Raw genomic sequence first — 22,387 nt, 5'->3', positions numbered from 1 at the left:
TCGAGGCTCATTACAAAAGTTCAAGCTCCCTCCAGACCTTTTGGGGGCTACATTTCGAGGCATTGTCTCATCTGCGCCTTCTTCTACGATTGTACAGTTGAATTCAACCCCGATCAGGCTACTCACCGTACATCCTAGCGTTGTGGTTATATAACTTACTCTACATACCTGGAACATACGTCTAACATAAGCGATCATGACAAGCTTCACCATCTCTGACAACGACCTCGATCAGATCAAAGATCAAGTTGCTGTAATCACTGGTATGCCAAGCTGCAGCGAATGCTACAGTGTGTGACCGGCTTATATCTACCAGGCGCATCGTCAGGTATTGGACTTGCAACGCTTCGTCGCATTATCAAGCATGGAGGCAAGGTCTATGCCGGCGACCTCAATCCACTACCCGAGCCTGAGGCAGGTTCGGTACCGTTCTCGAAGGTCGATGTGACGGATTGGAGGGAACAACTCGAGCTGTGAGCGTTGCAATCTGGATAATATGTCCCTTCCTCAAATGACTTACTTACCTCTGCAGGTTCAAAGCTGCAGAGAAGAAGTACGGCAAGATCGACCATGTGTTCGCCAACGCTGGTATTGCCCCAACGATCTCACTGCTTGAAGAGGATGTAGATTCCAGCGGGGACTTGCTTCCACCCAATCTCAAGACCATCAACGTCAATCTGCTTGGCTGCTTGTATACCGTCAAGCTAGGCATTCATCACATCCGCAGAAACCCCAGTGGTGGAAGTATCGTCATAACAGCGTCTGGTTCGAGTTTCACAAGGTTTCCTGCTACGGACTACAGTAAGATATCTCGATCATCGTGAAAGTTGTACGGTGGTTAACAGCGTCGCAGCAACGACCAAGCATGCGGTGCTCGGTCTCATGCGCTCCCTGACGGGGCATCTGTATCCACAACTGCCCATCCGTATCAACGCCATCGCACCATCATGGACCGAAACCGGCATTCTCAGTCCCGCAATCCTTGCTGCAATCGGTGAAGGCAATTACCAGTCTGCGGACGTTCCAGCGCAATCAGTCACCGTGCTCATGGCTGACAAGAAGAGGCACGGAGAGCTCGTGTACAGTGAACGTGGGCATTTCAAGGATCTGGAGAACGGTGAGAAGGGATACCATCACCTGACCGCAAACATGCTGGCTGTCGAGAACGAAGAGAGCCTATCTGAATTGAAGGTAATGAGAAATCTGTTGAAGATGAGAGGGGCAGGCGAAGTGGGAGATGGTGCCGATGGCAAACCTGAGGTTGTTTGACAAGTGGAGTTCGGAATGACCGGAAGCCCATTCCTTCATGCCTTCGTTTCTTTGACATCATGGGGAAGGTAGCATCTCCACCGTGAGTGGAGCCGTCAAGCTCCCGCTTACCGCTCGATATGCGGATTTTGTTCCTATCAATCAACTCCAGACTCATCTTTCGCAAGCCATCTTGCACGTGTAGCATTTCTCTCGGCGTCACATCTGTATTCGTACAACACCATGGCGCTCGAGCCGCATCCTGGCTATGACTTCTTCCAGCTTGCGTATCAGATTGCAGGATACCAATCAACTATCGGACATCCTTCCGCAGAGTGCGGTGCTTGTTTTGACGCCGACTTGTTGTTTCGATATCACAATGTTGAGCGCATCTTGAATTCAGGCCAGTGATGACTTGCATACAGCGAGGGTTAATTGCGCGGCCACAGGTCTCGAAAGGATATCAACGCCGAGTTGAAGCAGGATGAATGTTACTGAGGCTGTTTGATGAGGAGGGGAGGCCTGCAGGGTTCGTATTGATAACCCAAAGTTGTGAACGGTGGATAGTGAATGCATGAGGCACAGCTAAGATGGAAGATGGATTGGGCCAGCCAGACCCCGGCGTCTGTTGTGCGAGCCACGACAGCATCCCTAGCCTTTGCAGAGCCCGGGCTCCTCCGCACGTGAAGGTGCTTCCCCAGACTTCCACAGCTCTCATCCGCGGAGACGAGTCGCTCGCACTCACCAAATGCGACTCCCAGGCCCTGTCCAAGAGTCGTGGCGTAGCGGGGTAACGAGCAGCTGGGACTCCTGTATCGCGACTCTGCACCTGACTTTTCGCAGCATCAAGTACCGACGCTGGCTTCCGACCCCGATCGCAGCAGCCGGCAAAGAGCAAATGCCCCAGACTCTGGGGTCCCCGCGGGGGCAGCCTGTGAGTGGCCCCGGCCTCGCTACCACGTCCTGCGCGTTCCCAGGAGCAGCTAGCACCTCCATAGACCACGCCGCCTAGCGCTCGACCTTCAACTAAAGTGGCTGTTCTTGGCTGTTGCCAAGGTCAACTACGTGCGTCTGGATTCCTGCGACAGATAAAGGTATAAAGAAAGGACAGTGCACCATTTCGAGTTGCCCTCGTCCCAGCCCGTCAGTCTCTCTCGACGTTACGACTCGTGATAGGCATTGTACCCACCATGACCGACGCTCACCTTGAAAAGAACACTACGAGCCTGCACGAGGACCTTAAAAGTGACAACACACACATTGTTGCCGAGCACGGTCACGCAGCGACCGATATGTATGGCTCTACAGCATCTCAATTGACATTAGACGTGAACTGACATTCCCAGCTACGGCAATGCACTCCTCACGTTCGATCCCAAGGCCGAGGCTAAGCTGAGATGGAAGATCGACCTCTACATCATCCCCACAGTAGCTCTACTGTACCTTTTCTGCTTCATCGACCGTGCGAACATCGGCAATGCTCGTCTGGCCGGTCTCGAGAAGGACCTGGGTCTGGAGGGCTACGACTACAACCAGGTCTTGTCGGTTTTCTACATCAGTTACATCATCTTTGAGGTGAGTACTTCCAGCTGAAACCTTGGAGTTGTACGAAGGCGTCGTACAATGTATATTGGCAGTTCTCTGAGGCTGACCTCGAACAGATCCCCTCCAACATCTGCTGCAAATGGATAGGCCCCGGATGGTTCATCCCCACTATCTCGCTGTGCTTCGGCGTTGCATCCATCGGCACTGCGTTCGTCCATGATATTCACAGCATCAGCGGTGTCCGCTTCGTCCTGGGTATCTTTGAGGCTGGCATGCTGCCCGGTATTGCCTACTACATGTCCCGCTGGTACCGCCGCTCTGAGCTGGCTTTCCGTCTCTCGCTCTACATCGTTATGGCACCACTTGCTGGCGCCTTTGGTGGTCTTCTGGCATCTGCAATCCTCACACTGGATTCGTTCGGCTCCCTGCACCGCTGGAGGATGATCTTCGCTATTGAGGGCATTGTCACCTGCGTTCTTTCTCTGATCTCCTTCATCACACTTACGGATCGACCAGAGACTGCCAGATGGCTGACGCAGGAAGAGAAGGACCTGGCCATTGCTCGTGTCAAGTCTGAGCGCGTCGGACAGAATGAGGTTCTCGACAAGCTCGACAGGAAGAAGACCTTCCGCGGTATCTTCAACCCCGTCGTCCTCGTTACAGCCGTCATCTTCCTTCTCAACAACATCACCGTACAGGGCCTTGCCTTCTTCGCACCTACTATCGTGCGAACGATCTATCCGGGCACTAGTGTCGTGCACCAGCAACTTCGCACCGTCCCACCCTACATCGTCGGCGCATTTTTTACACTGCTCTTCCCTTTCCTCAGCTGGCGCTACGACAGGCGTACGATTTTCATGATTGCAGGTGCACCGCTCATGATGGTTGGTTACATCATGTTTTTGGCCAGTACTGAGCCACAGGTCCGCTATGGAGCCACCTTCCTCATCGCCTCTGGTGCGTTTGCATTCGGCGCTCTCTGCAACGCGCAAGGCTCTGCGAACGTTGTAACTGATACTGCGCGCGCCTCTGCTATCGGCGCCGTTGTCATGTTCGGCAACGTTGGAGGTCTGATCTCGACATGGAGTTTCTTGCCTTTCGATGCACCCAACTACCCCATCGGCAACGGATTGAACTTGGCGACCAGCAGCACGATCCTCATCTTGAGCATTGCGCTCTTGTTCTGGATGAAGATGAGCAACAGCAAGCGCGCGCAGATCGATGTGGATGCTGAGCTTGCGGGCAAGTCAGCGGGCGAGATTGAGGATTTGGACTGGAGGCACCCTTCGTTCAGGTGGAGGCCTTGAGCTGGCGGATTGTCGAGAACCAGCGACGTTCTAGCTACGGATGTGTGTAAACAACACATATCGGCTCATACATATCAATTTGAACAAAAAAATTCGTGATTACAAACGATCAAATTGCAGTGCAAGATAAGAAGTTGAACATCCCTGTGCCACCTTGCTTCCCCGCATGGCTGACCCACCACGACGGGAACGAGCCGAGGTCTTCGTCGGTTTCGTCAATCCATCTGAGCGACAAGTCGCATCGATTGTGTCGGCTGCTCCTCAGTTTCCCAATATCCATAGACAATCCCATTGACTCTAACACATCGCCTCGATCACCCAACGTCACCCCAACCTGATCATCTTGCCACTTGTGACACGTACAGCCCACACACAGCTTCGCAAGCCCCATTGCACCGACCGCAACAATGCCTTCCGCCATTGCCATCAAGCAAATCGAAGGCAAGCCGGGCCAAGTATACTACCCGCTGGAGAAGATCGCAATTCCAGAGCCCAAGCCAGAAGACAACGAAGTACGCCTCGTTCCTCCGCAACCCACCACCCAGCCAGCCCACTAAACTACCCAGGCTGTAATAACCCTCACAGCCGCCGCCCTCAACCACCGCGACCTCTTCATCCGGCAACACCTGTACCCGGGCACAGCCTTTGGCGTCCCACTGCTCGCCGACGGCGTCGGGCTCGTAACATCCTCTGGCCGCGCCGCCAAACAATGGCTCAACAAGCGCGTCATCCTGAACCCGGGGACGGGCTGGAAAGACTCTCTCGACGGCCCCGAGGCGCCCAAAGGCTACGCGATCCTCGGCGGCACGAAGAGCAATCCCGCCGGCACGCTGGCAGACCACATCGTGCTGGATGCAGGGGAGCTGGAGGAGTGTCCTGAGCATCTGAGTGATGAGGAGGCGGCGGCGCTGCCGCTCACGGGTTTGACGGGGTGGCGCGCATTCCGGGTGAAGTGTGGAGGTAATGCACAGAGGGGGAGGAATATACTTGTCACGGGGATTGGGGGCGGAGTGGCGCTCATGGTGCTGTTGTTTGCGGTGGCCGAGGGGTGTAATGTGTACGTGACGAGTGGGGATCAGGAGAAGATTGATAAGGCGGTGAAGTTGGGCGCGAAGGGTGGAGTGTCTTATAGGGAGAAGGACTGGGAGAAGAAGTTGAAGGGGATGTTGCCGGGGGACAGGAATTACCTGGACGCCATTGTTGACGGTGCTGGTGGGGATGTTGTTGCAAAGGGGAGCCGGTTGCTCAAGGTTCGTCTTCATACGTACATCACTGAATCAAGACCTATGCTAACAACGATGTAGGCCGGCGGTGTTATCTCCATCTACGGCATGACGATCAGCCCGAAGATGGACTTTCTCATGAGTGCCGTGCTGCGCAACATCGAGGTCCGAGGCTCGACAATGGGATCGCGCAAGGAGTTCGCGGACATGGTTGCGTTTGTGCGCGAGAAGAAGTTGAAGCCCATTGTGAGCCGGAGTGTGCATGGGCTGGACATCAAGCAGATTGACACGCTGTTCGATGACATGAAGAACGCGAGTCAGTTCGGGAAGTTGGTTGTGACACTGGGGGAGGGGAAGGGGAGTAAGCTGTAAAGCAAAAGAGACTGCATACACAGTACGCCATACTGGGTCTTCAGATGTTTCGCAGGCTAGTCTTTGAAAATTCTACGAATGTTACACACAACACAACCGCCCAATCTGCGTCCAAGTACCCTGCTACCGTCCCTAACCTCCCAGCTATCACTACCGACAGCAGTAGTAGCATAGAACACACCCCTTGAATCCCACTTCTTCTTGATAGCAAGCAGCTTGGGGTAGTGCTTCGCGCCATAGAAGTTAATCTGCCGGTCTGGCTCGTGAATATCAGCCTCGTTCAGGTAGACACCACCTCCTACCAAGCTGGGAGCGATCTTCCCCCATGGAGTCATGATGTCAAATGTGGAGTGTTGCGCCAGGCCTCGTTGACGGTGTTGTCGCCCTTGAAAGGGTTGCCTGGTGCCATGTGGTAGGCAAGGACTTGGTCCGCAGCCATTCCATAAATTGAAGCTAGAGGTGAGTGGCCACCTATGAAATGTCAGCAAAGATTCGATTGTCCTGGTTGCGTGTACTTGCCACCAGCAAGACATCCGCTAGTCCATCCAACAGTCTCGCAGATACCCGCAAGCAACGTAACATCATTGCCACGAGCAGCTTCAGGGATCTCAAAGCCCTGAACACCAGCACCAGCCTTGAATGCAGGGCTGCTATACTCATCACTCTCATACTTCTCGATGAACTTGATATCCTTGAGGCTGTGGGTCCAGATGTTGAGCGCACCGGCACCACTAGATTTGTCGATGTAGTCATGGCCAGTGTTCTTCATAACCAGACGTTAATCGAGGTTACGGGCGAAATTCACTTCAAGTTGAATTTGCGCAACGTTGCTGACGTTGACGGAGTAAGATGGGTACCCACCGAGCGTGTAGTTGCCATTAGAGTTTAGCGCTCGAAGGATTTTGTCCCTGTGTAAGGTGAGCAATTCAGGAATCATCGTCGTAAGATGGTTTTTCCAGATGGTGTCGGCTCTCGAACTCGGACTGTCCAAGTGCTGCTGCCTGGACCGAAGATGTGGATGCATTTTGTGGTAGGTTTGCACCGACCCGAGGAGAGCGTTGCTAATCAGCACTCTCATTCATTTGTTCTCCTTGCACTTGCATGTACGTCAGCCAATGGTGTTACGATACCAAGACGTTGATTTGTCCGTGTCATCCTTGCTGTAGTCGGGACGGGCTGTGGCGCCTCCCACGGTTGGCTGAGGATCCGAACGGACGCCAATGTTCAAAGACAATTTCGTCGCCTCGATGTTTCCGCACACAGGGCTAAGCCATTAATATTGTTATTGTATCTACAGTCAAATCTACTACATACTTTGGTATGGCCATCAACCCAAGGTCGAGATCTTTGTTCCATCACCAGGCAACTTGCACCTCAACACTGCACCGGGCCATGTTCTTAGATCTGTCCCATTGTTCCACATCGGCTGGTACGGCAGCTGGTTGATGTTCATGTAGATGTACCCATCCGCCGCGATACTCGCGCCATCAGGCCAGATAATCCTGGGATCCCTCACAAATGAGTGTGTCTGCAGATCCTTCGGATCATAGTAGTAAATGGCGTTGTGCTCGGGCATGAGCTGGTAAATCAAACCATTAGAGTCGCCCTCAAAGCCGTTGGCGTTGCCGCCGCGCTGACCATGATCCGTCACGTTGTTTGCGGCTGCAATCTCGACAAGTGGGCCGCTTGGGGGGGCCAGTAGATTGGCAGTCGGGACGCTGTAGAGATAGTTGGTAGTCAAGGCGGAGTAGTAGAGGCGAGAGCCATCAGGCGAGAGTTGAAGACCGTCAAGACCTTCCCTTAGTGTTTGGATAGGAGTTCCCATCGTCTTCTGGTAGAAAGGACGGCCTTGGTAGCTGGGTACATCGCGGTCGACGCGAAGAACACTTGGGTGCTGAGTGAGGCGACGCCAACTCTCACCGGTCCCGAGGTCGAGCATGATAAAACCAGGCCGTCCTTCATCGCTGCTGTCAACGATGTATGCTACGCCCTGTCCGGATTGCGTAACATTGGTGCGAAGATCGAAGCGGATATCGTTCATGTAAGAGTCTGGAAAATGTACCGATGGCGGGAAAGTGTATGTTGCGTAGACAGTGTCGTTCAATAAATTGATGCCAATGATCTTCGGTCCGCCAGGTTGCGCGTACGGCATCGTCGGTGCACCGCTCGAATCCATGATGGTAGGTCGGCCAGTGTCAACAACCCAAAGAGTTTCAGGCCGAGCTTGGCTTTTTGGAGTGATGTACAGAGCCTGGACAGAGATTAAACCCGTACTGTTCCCACTTCCAAACCCAATGCCGTTCCATGTTGTGTTCAGCTGGCTGACTGGAAGGTTCAGTCCTGGAGATGGGTAAGGGCGCTCCGCAGTTTTGTTGACGGTCTCACCGAGCGTGAAGGTGTAGTTGCCGCGCGTATAGGATGCGAAGATTCGGCCGGTAGATGATACTGCAATACCGATAGGCCATTGTTCGTAGTAGTAGTGGACCTCCTCGATCTCTGGGCCGTAAGATCCAGAGTCGACGCGTAGAATTGTTTGCGAAGCATTCTGGAAGGTGACCTGGGAAGCCGCCACTGCCAGCAAGCTGAGCGCTGATACTAGAACTGACTTCATGATGGTCATTGTTCAAAGACGATGCACCCGTGTCAAGAAACGACGCTGGAGGGCTGGTCGTTCACAGACAAGGGCAGTGCCCACCTTTTACCTGCTTGTGCCATGATGTCACAGTGACTCTGGCGAGCTCGCACAATTGAGAAGGCCAGAGTTCGATTTAGAATCTGATGTTGTTGGTTCGACATCTATGATGCGGGGAAGTCTCCGGACGCGTCAGGTTCGGGTCGTTCCTGCAGTAGCGGCTCCCCACAACCCCCACGTCATCAACACGTGCGAGCGGTACTCGAAGCTACACGGCATTTGCGAATCCAGCTCGAGAATGGTTAGGAGCTCAGCCTGGTCCTTTGTACTTTGTGGTCCCTGATCCTTTTGATGGTTGAAGTCGACGATGAATTATGACGGAGTTCCCCTGACCGCTTTATTCACTCGAATCACCCGAGATAAAACACTCCTCACCGCATTAACGTTATGTGCAGCACCTTTCACCGCAATCTATTCAGTGCTTCAACATAAGAAACTCCACATCTGCCACTGCTCTTCTCTCATTACTTTGGCTGCTTCCTTTTATACCCTCCAGGGCTCTTCGTTCTCATCCTTCCGTTTCCCCTGCTGTTTGCGCTTCCGATTTGCTTTGTCAATTATACGCTGACGCTCCTCTGCTTTTGACGATGGCGTCAGGTCGTGCTATGACGATCGGTTTCTAGGGATATCCGTTGGGTACTCACGGCGTGTGAGTAGTAATACGATAAACTTCCATGCTGGTGCATCAGCCGACGGAGCCAGAGAGGTCCCAGGCTCTTCCTCAATAGTTCCATCACCATCGTCGCCGTGAGGGATGATTGAGTTGCTGAGCCGGGCCATTGAGATCGTGCGTGCCCGTACAAATTCGAACTCGGTGATCAGAATCATGAATTCATCGCTTCTAGTATCATTGAGTGGGTGTGACCATCATCTCAAGTGCCACCCACGATCCGAAGTTGAAAGCTGATACTACAATCAGGCTGCACATGCAACACCAAGATTCGACAGCTATAGACCATAGCGCGAAAGAAATCGATGCCATGAGGTTGCTAGCCACTTGATCGTGCTCACACCAGTCAAGCAAGTATGTTGTCACAAAGGCAACCTAAAGCACTGTGACAGGCCACTGAACTTTAGAAGATCCCACGCTTCTATTTACAGTGTTGGCCGTAAGTTAACAACTCAAGTTGCAGTCGGTCACAGGCCAGCGCTGGAAGCCTCTTTCTTTGCGATAGCCTTTTGGCATCTTTCCACGTGTCTTGTGAAATTATCTTTTCGGATGTGTATCTTTTCTGGTGTAGCGCATCCGACATTGGTACATTTGGACATATGGGCATACTCGATCTTGATGACAGCGGCGTACACGACGTTTATAGGAGATAGGGAAGGATTCGTCGGAACCAATTTTGTGGTAACCAACAACCGGTGCGCAGTGGAAGAGCCCGTGTACGAGCTTGATGCTGTACTGACGGTATCTGCCGGTGACAGCCACGTAAATGGTGATATCTTGGAACTTGTTGTCTCAGAACTACTGATGGTGGATTGTTCAGCTATCAAATTTTGTCGTAGCGACGAACTCGGATTCAAACAAGTCATGTACCTTCGAGCCGTGGCAACGGATCAAAAGATGTGCGATCATCGAGGCCAAGTATGTGTTTAGGGTCAACGGGCGCAGGAGACTTGAGCGCTGTTTCGCCTACTGGAGGTTCTACGACTTGCGTCGCTAGCGTTGTGAAGGATTAACGTGGATCTACAAGCTCTGTAGGCCGAGAATCGCGTCGTGGCTAGTAGGCGAGAGGAGCCAGAAGGGTTTTTTCCGCAGATCTACGCTTTGCTCGCGATCTCCGCCAGAAGAATCCGATAGAACCCAGTAAGACTAAAGCAAGAACGATTTCCATTGCAGTGCCCGCGACCGCACCGGGAGAAACTTGCGGATCCGCGATCGACGACGACGTGTCCGTCGAATTGTTGTCTCTAGGAATGATTGTCATGTTGTCAGTTTCAAGAGGGTCAAAATGTGCAATCTATTGTCGTCCTTTAGACAAGTCGCTCCATCCTAAGCTGGAGGCATGTCACCTGCATGAAGGCGCAAGCCACAGTGGCACCCAATGATGGATCACAATCATCGTCTTGAAAGGCAGCCAGTCGTTGATAAAAGCAGCCCTCTGCGTCCTGATACACCATTGCTCAATAGAGTATGTACGAGTACACCCCCGGCTGTAACTTGAACGTCGTGCTCATTCATCTATATCTCGGTCTATCATAAACATCGCATCGCATTACCATGATCATAACCCAGGTGCCCGTTCCATATCGCGCCCAAAATGCTTTTACACAATCCCGGTCATGTCTCATTTATGCTTTTGGTCTCTACGACTCCTCAACAGAGTCTGGCTTGGTGGTCTCCGCGTCTGTCATCTCGGTGTCCTTCTCCTCGGTCTGAGGAGCGTCACCCTTCTTGGCCTCAGCCTCGCGCTTCTGGCGCTCGATCTCGGCCTGCTTTGCGGCGGCCTCCTTCTCCCACTTCTCGCGCTTTTTCGACTCCTCCTCTTGCAACTTGTCGTTGTAGCGCTGGATGATGGGTCCGGCAATCGAGCGGATGTCCTCCTTCTTGGAGACGTACTGTGCCTTGGAAGCGTCCTCGCCGTCTTCGTACAGCCAGTCCTGTAAGAGTGTTAGTGCGCCGTGGATTGCGAACGTATGATTTCACGTCTTACCTCGATCTGCTCGAGCTTGGCGTTGAGTCTCGACTTCTCATCATCGCTGGCAAACTCGGCGTACTGGTCGATGATCTTGTCCTTGAGTTCGTAGATCATGCTCTCGAGGTTGTTCTTCTCGTTCTCGGTGTCCTGGACGAGCTTGTCCTCCATGATCATAGCGTTCTCACGCTCAGCCTGAAGATTCCTGGTAGCCTCGTCAAGCGAAGCTGTGCCTGCTGAAAGAGGCAGATCGCCCTTCCTCTGCTGCTTCTTGACCTTGCGCGTCTTCGGGGGCTCCTTCTCCTTGTCAACGTCCATCTGCGAAGCATTCGTTAGCTCATGTTCGACATTCGCAGAAGCAGGACGCGCAAGTACAGATTCAGTGCTTTGCTTGCGCCGTTTGGCGGCAGGCTCTTCGCTGGATTGCTCATTGCCGTCAAAATCAATAGGGGAAGCTGGAACACGTACATCACCCTCCTTCTTCTCGCCCTCAGGCTCGGGAACGGGCTCCTCAACCTCGACATCCTCGACGTAGTATCCGGACTCGACGTTCAGCACACCGTGAATGTTCAGGCGGGCCTTCAGCTTGCAGATCATGAAATCACCCTTGGGGTCCTCCTTGACCCCTTTAACGGAGAAACGACCGATCCAGGGGTTTGCCTTGCCTGGCAGCTGCTCAGGCTTGGCGTACTTGGCCTCCAGGTCGAAAGCGTGCTTCCGGTAGAAGGTCAGGATCTTTGTGGAGGGCATGACGTTGCCCTTGTTGAAGACTGTCAGGTTGGTGTCCTCGTCGGGGATGTCCTCGGACTTCTCCCAGGTGAACTCGATGGGGTAGTTGACCATGTCGTGGATGGAGAAGTCGCGAACGCGGAAAACGGGAGAGAGGATAGCGCAGCTGAAAGCGCAACCACGGGCGACAGCCTCGTCCGCATTGAGTGTGAAGGAAAGCTGCCTGCCGCCGAAGTACTCCTGGATCGCAGCCTTGAGGGCGGGCACACGGGTGCAACCGCCAACCAGCTCGATGTGGTCAATGTCCTCAGGCTTGAGCTTGGCCTCAGCAAGCGCCTGCTCGATAGGAGCAGTGGCGCGCTCGAGAAGAGGCTTGATGAGCTCCTCAAGCTCCTCACGCTTAAGCATGCCGCGAACATCGACATCGTTCATGATGGACTCAACGTTAATGGGAGCCATGTTGTTGGCAGAGAGGACCTTCTTCAGCTTCTCAACACCAGCAGCCAGACGGAAGCGTGCCTTGCCGTTCTCCATGACGTTGATCTTGTACTTCTCGTCGAACTCCTTGGCGAAGTGCTCAACGAGGGCCTTGTCGATGTAGCGACCACCGAAGTGACGGTCCCATGCGCTCGATTTGACGGCGAGCTCGCCCTTCTTGAACTCAACAACGGTGGCTGTGTAGTTGCTGTGGCCGACGTTGATGAAGCAGACGCGCTTGGGCTTCTCCTCTGCGGTAGGCAGGTCGAGCTTTGTGATACCGTAGCCAAGGGCAACGGCGGTGTTGTCGTTGATCAGCCTCAGGCAGTTGAGGCCAGCGATCTGAGCAGCGTCGAGAAGGGCGCGGCGCTGGGCGTCCGTGTACCACACAGGGCAGGAGAGGACGACGTCGTTGACGGGCAGCTTGAGCTCTGTGGAGGCGGTTGCGCGCATGCGGGTCAGGTACATGGCTGTGATCTGGGTGGCAGTGAACTGCTCCTTCTTGCCCAGGTAAGTGACTTCAGCACCGACCTGGCCGTTGATGTCGACTAGCGGCGCCGAGACGAAGTCCTGCTCGGCCTGGACATCAGGGTCGTTGAGGGAGCGGCCGGCGAGGCGGACAAACGACGAGACGGTGTTCTTGAGGTTGGAGATTTCCTGGTTCTTTGCGGCCTCACCGATGTATCTGCTCTTGGGCCCGAAGCCAACCAGCGACCTATCAACATGTCAGAAGGGTGTTGTGTGCAAACTTTTGGAGGGGGCGGTAAGGCCACTCACGGTGTCGCGCGGTTGGAGACTTCGTTTGCGATCTATCTGTGAGTCAGCATGCTGGGTGCTGTTTACTGAGACGCGCTGTAGGAGACTCGTGTTATTACTCACCACATCGACACCACGGTTGCGCGCAACAGCAATGACGCTGTTGAGCGTGCCCAAATCAATGCCCACAACAGACATGTTTACACAGGTTCGCGGGGTATCGGTTACTGGGGAAAAAGGGGGGGGGTATCAAACGGGGTGAGAAAAAAGAGTTTCGTGTAAAGTCGTCGAGACTGCAACTACAGCGAAAGTGCCTTGTATAGTTGGAGCAAGTTTGCAGGGCTGGCGGTCCGTAGAAGCAAAACGAACATCTGAGAACCTACGATTTGCCCCGCTAACAGAAACTGGTGGTGGGAGGCGCTCGGACCAACGACCCACCGCACTTTCCGTCACCGCCGGCCAGGGCAGGAACGCGAACGCGAACGCGTCTCCCGCCAAACATCGTGTTAGTGCGGCCGTCATCCAATGTTTTCCAGACAACAACAGGATGAATGACATACCCCCGTACCCTCTCTACAATCGCACGTACAATCTCTACCGTTTGTCACCACTCCATCATGGTGACACTCCTCTTCTCGCCGACCGCGCCCTTCGCACCCATGCGAAACGACTCAAAGAGCAGCTGAAGGGCGACAATGTGCGTGGTGTACAGGTCGACTTCGCCAGTGCAGATGATACAGCTAAATTGGGCCCACTAGAAGACTGTAGTTGGGACTTGCTTGGTGACGAAGATGCTTGGATTGACCACCACCACCAATTGCAAGACCCTGAAGCATCACAACTATCACCGCTTACAGAGGTGCGGGGCGTTCAAGTGAGCCTCGAGTATGAGAAGCAGTCATACAATGCCATTCTTCTGCGAGACCTTCGCAGCGCTGCTGCACCGGATGGTTTTTCATCACTGCCGTTGCTGCTGGTCAAGATGCCAGGGCCGATACGACAAGTGTTTCTGCAGTATCTTCGAACAGCATTCGACGCACACGTTGCGCCGCTGAGACTGTCGTCGACATTCATCACAGGGAGCATGGAAATCTACTTCAAACGTCTCTCGGCAAGCACCTCTACACAGTCGATACAAGACGTCGTCCGTCAGCTCAACGTGCAGCTCGCCTTCCCCAACACAACGACCCTCCTCAAACACGTCGACGTCACTATAGCCGCCACTGACGTTCCTGGCTTCGTCACTCGAGGCAAGCACGTACGCGATAAGCCCTTCACGACAGCTCTATCCAGCTACCTCGCCAAGCACCTCGCCCTCGACATATCTCACTCAAAAGTCCAGATATCACGTATATCATGTAACAGTTTCCACCTAGGCACAGAGCGCCTGAAGCTCGCCGCGCCGGATACACTTGCCGACACATCTTTCTCAGACGAGGGTGGGGCTTCACAGGATGCCAGCGCGGGCCAGCTGGCTGTGGAGGAATTTCTTACGTCACTCCTCCGAGAAGCTGCCGGCAGCGGGAAATTCCTACCTGAGGACTTGACGGTGAGTCTCAGGGATGGTACACCATCATCGACCGCAAGCACAAGAACAGGGAGGAGGAAGAGAGCCGTCAGCGGTGCGGCTGCGACGAATAGCAACCAGAAGCGGACCAGGGCGAAGAGCCAAGAACACGGGAAAAGCAAAGATGCGGATGAAGAGATGGATGACCTGTGACAAATCAGCCTCGCTCTGATGCGCCAGAGCATCTGGTAAGGCAATATATGATACCCCAATTTTTACGAATCCTCTCGATTCGATGTGTTGCACGAGTTTTTTGCTCTCGCGTACTGCGATTCTTTCGGTTTCATATGATGCCTTTATGGAATGTACCGCAATCACTGGCACTCAAGATCAATCGAACGAGGGTCTGCACGCACAAGCTCCTTATGGTTCTATGCGCAGTCAACACTGATATATGCAGCATAACCATCTAGCAAGCGAGATGCTTGCAAGTTGTTCATGTCTTTCTATACGGTTCAACACGTCACCGATAACCTCCCATCGACGAATGCGAGTCTGCTTGACCATTGACAGGGATTCATAAGATTCACGCACATGGCGCAGCTTCACTCGTCCGCTCGTATGGAACAACGCTCTCTCAGCTTCACGCCTCCACACCGAAACTCAAATGAACCCACATCATGGAGGAATGACGACATGCTATCATCAAGCATTACCTTTGTTTCTGGATCTACTTCGCTGTGTTCGTCTCCAAGCCCAGATCATCCAGCAATGGACACGATTCCACATCGTGATAGCCAGACATGCTCTATTTCACACAAGACGAGGGTGCTGATGGGCAGACAGCCGTTGCGACATTCCTCGAATTCTTCAAGCGGATTGCAGTGCGTAATGGCTTAGTAGCACCGACAGTAAACGTTGATGCAGTCGATCATTTTCCAGACAGCATGGGCGACGAAGCGGTTGACGATCTCGGGCACTGGCTCTGGTCCGACGACCGGCGGTTATTCCGTTAAGTATTGCGCAGTTGTGCAGCAGAATAGTGTTCATCTTGCGGATCGTGGTCTCTGACTATCCGGTCTTTGCTACATGCGTTCGGTCTTCGCTTCAATTGTCGAACATTCGCCCATGCATGGCCACCTGAATCGAATTTTGCCGTATCGCTACAGCATTGTGCCGGCTACTCTGTCTGTACAACAAGGAGGATTCTATCGGCCAATGACGCGCCCTGTTGCTGCAGACATCCATGTAACCCCCGCCTCATAACAAAGGAACCGTGATTGCGTCGCCTGATAACCGAAAGGCATGACAGGTATATAACTCTCGAGACGCTGTCATGGAGCCGAAAAACAATTCAGCTTTAAGATGTTTGTCTACACGGTGGAGAAGTGCAACTGTCAAGCGGGACGTCGAAGATCTCGCCAAAGAATACGACTACATTGTCGGTGAGTACATTCCACTGAAAGTCTGATAAACACTAACAGGCTCCAGTGGGCGCTGGCACAGCAGGCACAACAGTAGCCGACCGGCTTACCGAAAACTACACCAGTAATTCTTGACTACACGCACATTTGCTGCCTCACAGCTGATCAATCGTTTCCAACATTGCAGAGACCGTCTTGATGATCGAGTATGGCTCCCTTGCACTAGACGACTCATTCGTGCCACCGTGGAACGTTCCAGCATCAGAGTTTCTCTACAATATCACATCAGTACCGCAACCCAATGTCAACAATCGAACTTTCCCCGTCATCAATGGCCGTGTTGTCGGCGGCGTCAGCGCAGTCAATGGGTAGCTTCACAATCGAGACAGCAGACACAGTTACGACAATTGGGCCAAGTTTGCAGGGAACGAAGGATGGGACTGGGACAGCATCTTCCCTTACTTTAAGAAAAGCTCAACCTTCCACGAACCCACAGAAGAGATAAAGGGGTTCGGTATAACATATGATCGAAGCATGAGGCACCTCGACACCCATCCATGCCGCCTTTCCACCCTACCAGTACCCAGGACAACAGATTCAGTGGAAGGGCTGGGCGGAGAAAGAGGGCGTGCAGGTACAGAAAGACCACGCCAATGGTGACACTCATGGCGTCTTTTGGGTTCCCACTGCCGTGAATCCTGAGGAAAGATACAATCGCAGCTTTGCAGGCATTGGGCACTGGCTCGAGGTGCCACCCAGACCGAACTACCACCTCATCACCGAGCACAGAGCCATCAAAGTAAATTTCGAGCAGGTTGAGGGCCTTCAGAAAGCCGTCAGTGTAGTTGTACAACCAAGATTTGGGAGCAAGACTACCTTTATCCTCAAAGCTCGCAAGGAAATCATTCTTTCTGCAGCCGCCACTCGAACACCACAGATCTTGCAATTGTCAGGTATTGGCCCGAGAAAGGTCTTGGAGGATGCTGGAGTGGAGGTCGTCATGGACCTGCCTGGTGTAGGATGGAATTTGCAAGACTATTCTCTCCATGAGTCTTTACAACTTCACTAAGGACCTTTGGCCGAATCCCGCACAGATCACTACAAATGCAACTTTCAGAAATGGTGCCATTGCAGAGTACAAAGCGAACAACACAGGCCCATACGCACCATACATCGTATGCAGCCCAATCACTTACTGACTACCTCCCGGTGGACACGCCCGACGAACTCGTCGCCGGCTACGCGGCACAGAAATCGATCCTGCACGAACCCTTCCTTTCCAACAACTCCGCCATCCTCGAGCATCTCTTCCAAGGCTCACCCAGAGGCACAGCAATCCTCCTCAAGCCCTTCTCACGCGGCACCATCCGACTAAATGCCACCAATCCTCTTGGTCCGCCAATCGTCGACTACCGTCTCCTCAGCAACCCTATCGATCTACAGCTCCACGTCCGCATGCAACAGTATCTCCGCCACCACTTCGTGACCTCCCCCACCCTCGCACCACCCGGCCCTGTAGAACTCGATCCCGGTTCTTCCCTACCGTCCGACAAGGACGTTGAGAACTGGCTCATCAAGCAGAATAAGCTGTCGGCGAGTAACGCGCACCAAGTTGGCACCGCGGCGATGATGCCAAGGGAGCTGGGTGGAGTGGTGGATGGGGAGTTGAGGGTGTATGGGACGAAGGGTCTGAGGGTCGTGGATTGTAGTATCATTCCGTTGATTCTGGGGGCGCATACTATGGCGACTGCGTATGCGATTGGAGAGAAGGTGAGTAAAGGCCGTGTGCAGATGACGAGGGGCTAACATGTATAGGCTGCGGATCTGATCAAAGCTGCGTCTGACTAGAACCCGAGTATATGGGCAATGGTTATTATGAATTCGTGTGTTAGAGCATGGCCATGGCACTGGGAAAGGGCTGTATCATCAGCCTGAAGCTCTCCTTCTTCAACAGTCTTGAGCAATTGTTGTTGGAAGATACGTCGAGTCGACAGCGGAGATACCATTTTGTCTAGTCATGTGCGAACTTGCTGATACGATTATCATTCCGTAGCTTGATTTTTCGTCTTCTACATCTGATCAGAGGAGCTGCAAACGCACCTGAAAGGAGCCAGTGCCGACCGTACACGGAAGCAGGCAGCCGCCACAGCGACACGCATATGCTTCCATCTCTCCTTTGGCCAGGAAAACATCTAGCTTTCATGGCGACTGGTCTTTCATTGCTTTGGCTGCCTCCATACTAAGATCCAAGTGCCGACCATATTAGCTGGTCCATGACAGGCGACAAGCAGGCCAGCCCTACCAATATCAGCTCGCCCTGGACGATGCTTACTCCTCCACCCTCTCAGCTTTCCCACCATGCACCTCGCTTATGAACGCCACGCAGAAAGTCGGAACTCTGCACCAGTCGGGGGACAGCCAGGTTAACATAAAGCTGCACGATGCTTTCTAGTGTACGGCTGAGGAGTATACTAATGCACGTCTACTCCGAATGGTCACGATTGTACTGTCTTCAGACAGAGTGCTCGGCTCGAGGGCATAGATAAACTGTCCGCTTCCCCGCAGTCAACGTAAATGAATCGCAGCTATTGTCTCCTATCCTTGTTAGACCTTCACGATGCACTTCTCCCTGTTCACCGCTTTGATCGCACTCGCCCTTGGCGTCAACGCCATACCCACACCACCCACTTCCAAACCCTACTCCCTACCCAAACGCCTCATCGCACTAGAAGAGCACGTCGTCTCGCCCTCGCTCGAAGCCGAAGCCCTCGCCGCCGGCCTAGTCCAGCGCTTCCCCGGGGTCCTCGAGAAGCTCAAAGATGTCGGCGCGGGTCGCATCGCCGCCATGGACGCAGGCCACTTGAGCATGCAAGTCCTCTCCCAACAATCTGCCGTAGGCTTGGAAGACCCGGAGGGATGTCGCAAGGCGAACGATGCTGTGAGGGTCGCTATTGCTGCGAATCCGAAGCGGTTTGCGGGCTTTGCGGTGCTGCCTATGAGCCTTCCGGATGAAGCTGCAGCGGAGTTGAATCGTAGTGTTACGACGCTTGGGTTTAAGGGCGCAATGATATGGAATCATCTCAATGACGGGACGTACTATGATTCAGCGCGCTTCGATCCTGTCTTTGCGATGGCGCAGAAGCTCGATGTGCCGCTGTACTTGCACCCTGCTGCGCCTACAGCAGACATCGCATCGAAGCTCTTTGCTGGGAACTACCCTGCAGCTGTGGCTGGGCGTCTCGGGACGTTTTCTTGGGGTTGGCATGTCGATGTTGGAACGCACGTCCTGCGTCTCTACAGCGCCGGCTTGTTCGACCGATTCTCGAAGCTGAAGTTGATCATCGGGCATAACGGCGAGGGTCTGCCCATGTTCCTTGATCGCATCGATTTGACGGGATTGAGGAACGATACGACGTTCAACAAGGTTTGGGAGACGAATATTTGGAGCACGACGAGTGGGTTTTTCACTGTCCGCCAATTCCAGCAGTTGAGGCAGGTCAGCCCAGTTGAGAGGATCATGTACTCGGTAGATTACCCGTTCAGTACGAACACGGACGGCTGGGCGTTTGTGAAAAAGCTGGCGCAAAGTGGTGTGTTGACGAACGGGGAGATGGATGCGTTTGCGTACAAGAACGTGGAGAAGTTGTTGAAGCTGTGAAGACTACTTGCAGACCACAAAGGCTGTATCTTACGGGCATCGGTCGGTTTTCTCATGACTTCAAGGCCTGTGATCTACTATGCCGAATGCCAGCCGCTTCCCATCCTGCAGATTGGTGACATATGTTTCGAACTCCAGGATGTTTTGGATAGCTTTTTCGATATGTCTGAACCCCAGGCTCCCTTTTTTGAAATGCGCCAATTGCCGTGCGGCATTTAGGGAATTCCTGATCTGTCGACCATTCAGTTCCTGCCGTTTGAGGAAGTTCAGCTTCTTTTGTATTCCGTCGTGATCAACATCCTCACCTCCTTCTTTGAGTAACGTCAAGAAGGGTTTCCATGTTTCCAATCTACTTTTATCTACCAGCGTCGCATACTGGATTGTCAACTGCACGCGCGATTTGACTGCCTCATCAACCGTGCCAATGCGATTGGAGGTCAGGATGAAAATGCCGTCGTAGTATTCCAGTGTGCGGAGGAACACAAGAGACGATTGAGTCGCGTTGAAGATCAAGTTTCGATCGCTCTTCCAGGAAGACATCAGCCTCATCAAGAAGCACAACACAATCCCATGTGCTTCCGATGAAGAGGACCGCGTTTAGATATTTCTCGATCGTCTCGGGATCAGTGCCGATGTCGCCACACGTGAGTCTGTGCAGAGGTCGCTCTGCAAGCTCAGCGACACTCTCTGCTGTGAGAGTTTTCTTCCCGGTGCCTGGACCTCCATGAAGCAGTATAAGGAGACCGTCTCCTTTGCCTGCTAGGAAATCAGATTTTGTGCTGGAGCTTCTCTCCAAATGGCCTATAATGAGAGCCTTGATCAACTCTTTCTTTCCCTCATCGAGTACTAACTTGTACCTGTATGTGTCATTACTCCAACGTATGCTACTTATGTATCTCACATATACTTCGACTAGATGCAAAGGTGTTGGCCACAGCCACACTAGGATCCGCACAACGACTGACCCAATTTTTTGTTGTGAAAGCCCAAGGCCTCGATCCTCGGAGTTAGAAAAAGTACGAACGACCCGTCTGGTGGTGCGACGTCGTTTATCGCCTCATTGGGGAATTCTTCGTGCGCAGAGGTATTAGCTTCGGGGGGATGCATCAAGTTGTAGGTCTTCAGATCGACCATGTAGCGCACATTGTTCTACTCAAGTTAGCCTGCAACAGTAAGATGCATGCGCTACGCGTACGGTGTGATCGCCCTTTCCTTCCGACGGGATGCTGTAGTCCACGTATCTCTTCTTGCGATGTGAGCAGATATGTTTCCGCGAACTCTAAGCTTCATTTTTAGCCCCGATTGATCCAATCTTAGTGGTGAGTACGGCAAACTAGAGATTGCAACTCTGTCCGAAGCGGATGGCAAATTGACTGCGAGTTCTTCTTTTTTCTTGAGGAACGTGCCGTCAAATGCCTACAACCAGCAGGATAGTGTCATCTGATCGGAGCTGATGATCGGGGTTGATGTGGTATTGGTGCTTGCAAAAATGTGCAGACCCCCCTGACCTTGGTACAGTGATGCGTACAGTAGGTACGTACCGTGGTTCATGAGACGTACAGCCTTGTGAGTGGCCGTTCACACCACGTTGTTGCCCTGCAGGACATGTACCAGACTGTCAATTCTGTCAACCAAGACAGAAACAGCCACTTATAAGCCTTCATTCTTACACAACGTAAGCCTGTCGTAGTAGTGAACCAAGTGCAGGGGGGTTCGTACATTTCAGCAACCATTATAATATAAGCCACAGGTTCGCGGTCGGCCAAACCAACGACAACTTCGTTCGGTTGGAACGATTTTGCCAAGTGTTTTCTGGTCACGAAACCCTCTCGAAAAACACTCTCTGCTTCTTCGTATCCAGCGGCAAGCTCTTCATTGAAGTATTTTCGAAAAGCCTCGACATGTACCTTTTGGGATAGTTGAAGATCTTTCGTTGCAAACTTAGAGAGGACCGACCGGCAGTGGTAGAGCTGAGGGTACGAGATTACGGTCTTGGTCCCATGCGTCCAGAACTTCAGAATATGTTAGCTGCAGCGCCTTCAAAGCTTCAACAAACTCTTGCGACGGAACGATTGTCTGGACACCTACAGTGGCCTTTCTCGCGTCTGTTTGAAGTACCGAAAAGTATCGAAAGTATGCTGCGAGACTGGGCCAAAAACGGACGCGCTTCGATCTTGGTGCTCCAAGCTGGCGCGCGCGCGCAGACGCAGGCGACGGAACTCGCAACGGACGTCGTGAACCATCTTGATAGGCATGGCCGGTTCGTCTTCTGGATTATCTCATCGGGACGTTCTGCGCGCAAGATGACAATGCAGGAGGTCTTCAAGTCCATCATCTTCCAGGCGCTGCAACAGGCAGGTGCTACGTTCGCGGATATGAGCGAGCAACTGCATCCGCAAAGATCTACGAAACGCACACAGATCGTGAGTGGGTCGAGCTGATCTGCCTCCTCTCTGCAAGACTTCCGAAGGCCTTCTTGATTATCGAAACCGAGGATATGCGTAACATGTACCGCCACGGTCACCAGTGGGCTGACCAGTTCTTCGGACTCGTAGAACAATCGTCGATCGTACTACTAACGCAGGATGTCAGCTGAAGGTTTGCTGCTCCTGTACGGCAGCAAACCAAGCGCGTATTCTCATCGAGACCTGCGGGTGGCGATGCTCCCGCCGTCGAGCTTGATCCCGCCACGCTTGAGGCATTTGGCACGTCAGCTTGGCCTCAACGTCAAGGGCTGGAAACTTGGAGGCAAGAGACCGTAACGTCATGAGAGATCTGCGACTGTTGACTATATACTGCATCAGGAGCGG

The 22,387-nt window shown here is 53.0% G+C and overlaps 13 protein-coding genes across 13 annotated transcripts; 8 read left to right on the top strand and 5 right to left on the bottom strand.

Moving 5' to 3' along the window:
• Positions 1–196: 196 nt before the first annotated feature.
• BU25DRAFT_390290 (NAD(P)-binding protein) lies at positions 197–1,269 on the top strand (the record flags this gene model as incomplete). Its single annotated transcript, XM_033704561.1, has 4 exons — positions 197–263; positions 329–473; positions 533–801; positions 854–1,269. 4 exons carry the CDS (start codon positions 197–199, stop codon positions 1,267–1,269), a joined length of 897 nt encoding a protein of 298 aa, XP_033563354.1.
• A 1,121-nt stretch (positions 1,270–2,390) lies between these two features.
• Positions 2,391–4,198, top strand: BU25DRAFT_365313 (MFS general substrate transporter). Its single transcript, XM_033703813.1, has 3 exons — positions 2,391–2,542; positions 2,595–2,823; positions 2,910–4,198. Exons 1-3 carry the CDS (start codon positions 2,439–2,441, stop codon positions 4,098–4,100), a joined length of 1,524 nt encoding a protein of 507 aa, XP_033563353.1. The 5' UTR covers positions 2,391–2,438; the 3' UTR covers positions 4,101–4,198.
• A 153-nt stretch (positions 4,199–4,351) lies between these two features.
• On the top strand, positions 4,352–5,752 carry BU25DRAFT_390285 (NAD(P)-binding protein). Its single transcript, XM_033704560.1, has 3 exons — positions 4,352–4,612; positions 4,667–5,350; positions 5,405–5,752. The coding sequence occupies exons 1-3, from the start codon at positions 4,508–4,510 to the stop codon at positions 5,693–5,695; spliced, it is 1,080 nt and encodes a 359-aa protein (XP_033563352.1). The 5' UTR covers positions 4,352–4,507; the 3' UTR covers positions 5,696–5,752.
• A 274-nt stretch (positions 5,753–6,026) lies between these two features.
• On the bottom strand, positions 6,027–6,464 carry BU25DRAFT_457389 (uncharacterized protein; the record flags this gene model as incomplete). The annotated part of the gene is made up of 2 exons (XM_033710108.1): positions 6,027–6,166; positions 6,218–6,464. 2 exons carry the CDS (start codon positions 6,462–6,464, stop codon positions 6,027–6,029), a joined length of 387 nt encoding a protein of 128 aa, XP_033563351.1.
• Positions 6,465–7,022: 558 nt separating this feature from the next.
• BU25DRAFT_338307 (uncharacterized protein) lies at positions 7,023–8,306 on the bottom strand (the record flags this gene model as incomplete). The annotated part of the gene is made up of 1 exon (XM_033702719.1): positions 7,023–8,306. One exon carries the CDS (start codon positions 8,304–8,306, stop codon positions 7,023–7,025), a length of 1,284 nt encoding a protein of 427 aa, XP_033563350.1.
• Positions 8,307–8,632: 326 nt separating this feature from the next.
• BU25DRAFT_409622 (uncharacterized protein) lies at positions 8,633–9,032 on the top strand. The gene has a single exon (XM_033706096.1). It carries the CDS (start codon positions 8,695–8,697, stop codon positions 8,953–8,955), a length of 261 nt encoding a protein of 86 aa, XP_033563349.1. The 5' UTR covers positions 8,633–8,694; the 3' UTR covers positions 8,956–9,032.
• Positions 9,033–10,563: 1,531 nt separating this feature from the next.
• BU25DRAFT_490241 (heat shock protein Hsp88) lies at positions 10,564–13,186 on the bottom strand (the record flags this gene model as incomplete). The annotated part of the gene is made up of 4 exons (XM_033711484.1): positions 10,564–10,991; positions 11,045–12,947; positions 13,010–13,041; positions 13,112–13,186. The coding sequence occupies 4 exons, from the start codon at positions 13,184–13,186 to the stop codon at positions 10,698–10,700; spliced, it is 2,304 nt and encodes a 767-aa protein (XP_033563348.1). The 3' UTR covers positions 10,564–10,697.
• A 254-nt stretch (positions 13,187–13,440) lies between these two features.
• On the top strand, positions 13,441–14,899 carry BU25DRAFT_27598 (uncharacterized protein). The gene has a single exon (XM_033701879.1). The coding sequence runs from the start codon at positions 13,536–13,538 to the stop codon at positions 14,706–14,708; it is 1,173 nt and encodes a 390-aa protein (XP_033563347.1). The 5' UTR covers positions 13,441–13,535; the 3' UTR covers positions 14,709–14,899.
• A 932-nt stretch (positions 14,900–15,831) lies between these two features.
• On the top strand, positions 15,832–16,291 carry BU25DRAFT_457385 (GMC oxidoreductase; the record flags this gene model as incomplete). The annotated part of the gene is made up of 3 exons (XM_033710107.1): positions 15,832–15,940; positions 15,987–16,043; positions 16,107–16,291. The coding sequence occupies 3 exons, from the start codon at positions 15,832–15,834 to the stop codon at positions 16,289–16,291; spliced, it is 351 nt and encodes a 116-aa protein (XP_033563346.1).
• Positions 16,292–17,038: 747 nt separating this feature from the next.
• BU25DRAFT_490238 (GMC oxidoreductase) lies at positions 17,039–18,029 on the top strand (the record flags this gene model as incomplete). The annotated part of the gene is made up of 2 exons (XM_033711483.1): positions 17,039–17,689; positions 17,735–18,029. 2 exons carry the CDS (start codon positions 17,039–17,041, stop codon positions 17,765–17,767), a joined length of 684 nt encoding a protein of 227 aa, XP_033563345.1. The 3' UTR covers positions 17,768–18,029.
• Positions 18,030–18,477: 448 nt separating this feature from the next.
• On the top strand, positions 18,478–19,670 carry BU25DRAFT_409620 (uncharacterized protein). The gene has a single exon (XM_033706095.1). The coding sequence runs from the start codon at positions 18,537–18,539 to the stop codon at positions 19,575–19,577; it is 1,041 nt and encodes a 346-aa protein (XP_033563344.1). The 5' UTR covers positions 18,478–18,536; the 3' UTR covers positions 19,578–19,670.
• On the bottom strand, positions 19,638–20,711 carry BU25DRAFT_466225 (P-loop containing nucleoside triphosphate hydrolase protein; the record flags this gene model as incomplete). Its single annotated transcript, XM_033710679.1, has 3 exons — positions 19,638–20,102; positions 20,170–20,489; positions 20,543–20,711. The coding sequence occupies 3 exons, from the start codon at positions 20,709–20,711 to the stop codon at positions 19,638–19,640; spliced, it is 954 nt and encodes a 317-aa protein (XP_033563343.1).
• A 282-nt stretch (positions 20,712–20,993) lies between these two features.
• BU25DRAFT_420549 (uncharacterized protein) lies at positions 20,994–21,909 on the bottom strand (the record flags this gene model as incomplete). Its single annotated transcript, XM_033708024.1, has 4 exons — positions 20,994–21,085; positions 21,138–21,192; positions 21,248–21,589; positions 21,634–21,909. The coding sequence occupies 4 exons, from the start codon at positions 21,907–21,909 to the stop codon at positions 20,994–20,996; spliced, it is 765 nt and encodes a 254-aa protein (XP_033563342.1).
• Positions 21,910–22,387: the final 478 nt, after the last annotated feature.

This window comes from Macroventuria anomochaeta (assembly GCF_010093625.1).
Source record: "Macroventuria anomochaeta strain CBS 525.71 unplaced genomic scaffold BU25scaffold_11, whole genome shotgun sequence".
Lineage (NCBI taxonomy): Eukaryota > Fungi > Ascomycota > Dothideomycetes > Pleosporales > Didymellaceae > Macroventuria > Macroventuria anomochaeta.
This window is presented reverse-complemented; position numbering and strand designations above follow the sequence as displayed.

Bases quoted from the DNA above. Each gene is read 5' to 3' on its own strand.
- BU25DRAFT_365313 (XM_033703813.1), top strand. From the start codon at position 2,439: ATGACCGACGCTCACCTTGAAAAGAACACTACGAGCCTGCACGAGGAC. The intron at 2,543-2,594 runs GTATGGCTCTAC...TGACATTCCCAG, and splicing joins GGTCACGCAGCGACCGATAT to CTACGGCAATGCACTCCTCA. The intron at 2,824-2,909 runs GTGAGTACTTCC...GACCTCGAACAG, and splicing joins TCAGTTACATCATCTTTGAG to ATCCCCTCCAACATCTGCTG.
- BU25DRAFT_390285 (XM_033704560.1), top strand. From the start codon at position 4,508: ATGCCTTCCGCCATTGCCATCAAGCAAATCGAAGGCAAGCCGGGCCAA. The intron at 4,613-4,666 runs GTACGCCTCGTT...TAAACTACCCAG, and splicing joins CCAAGCCAGAAGACAACGAA to GCTGTAATAACCCTCACAGC. The intron at 5,351-5,404 runs GTTCGTCTTCAT...ACAACGATGTAG, and splicing joins AGGGGAGCCGGTTGCTCAAG to GCCGGCGGTGTTATCTCCAT.
- BU25DRAFT_409622 (XM_033706096.1), top strand. From the start codon at position 8,695: ATGAATTATGACGGAGTTCCCCTGACCGCTTTATTCACTCGAATCACC.
- BU25DRAFT_27598 (XM_033701879.1), top strand. From the start codon at position 13,536: ATGAATGACATACCCCCGTACCCTCTCTACAATCGCACGTACAATCTC.
- BU25DRAFT_409620 (XM_033706095.1), top strand. From the start codon at position 18,537: ATGCACTTCTCCCTGTTCACCGCTTTGATCGCACTCGCCCTTGGCGTC.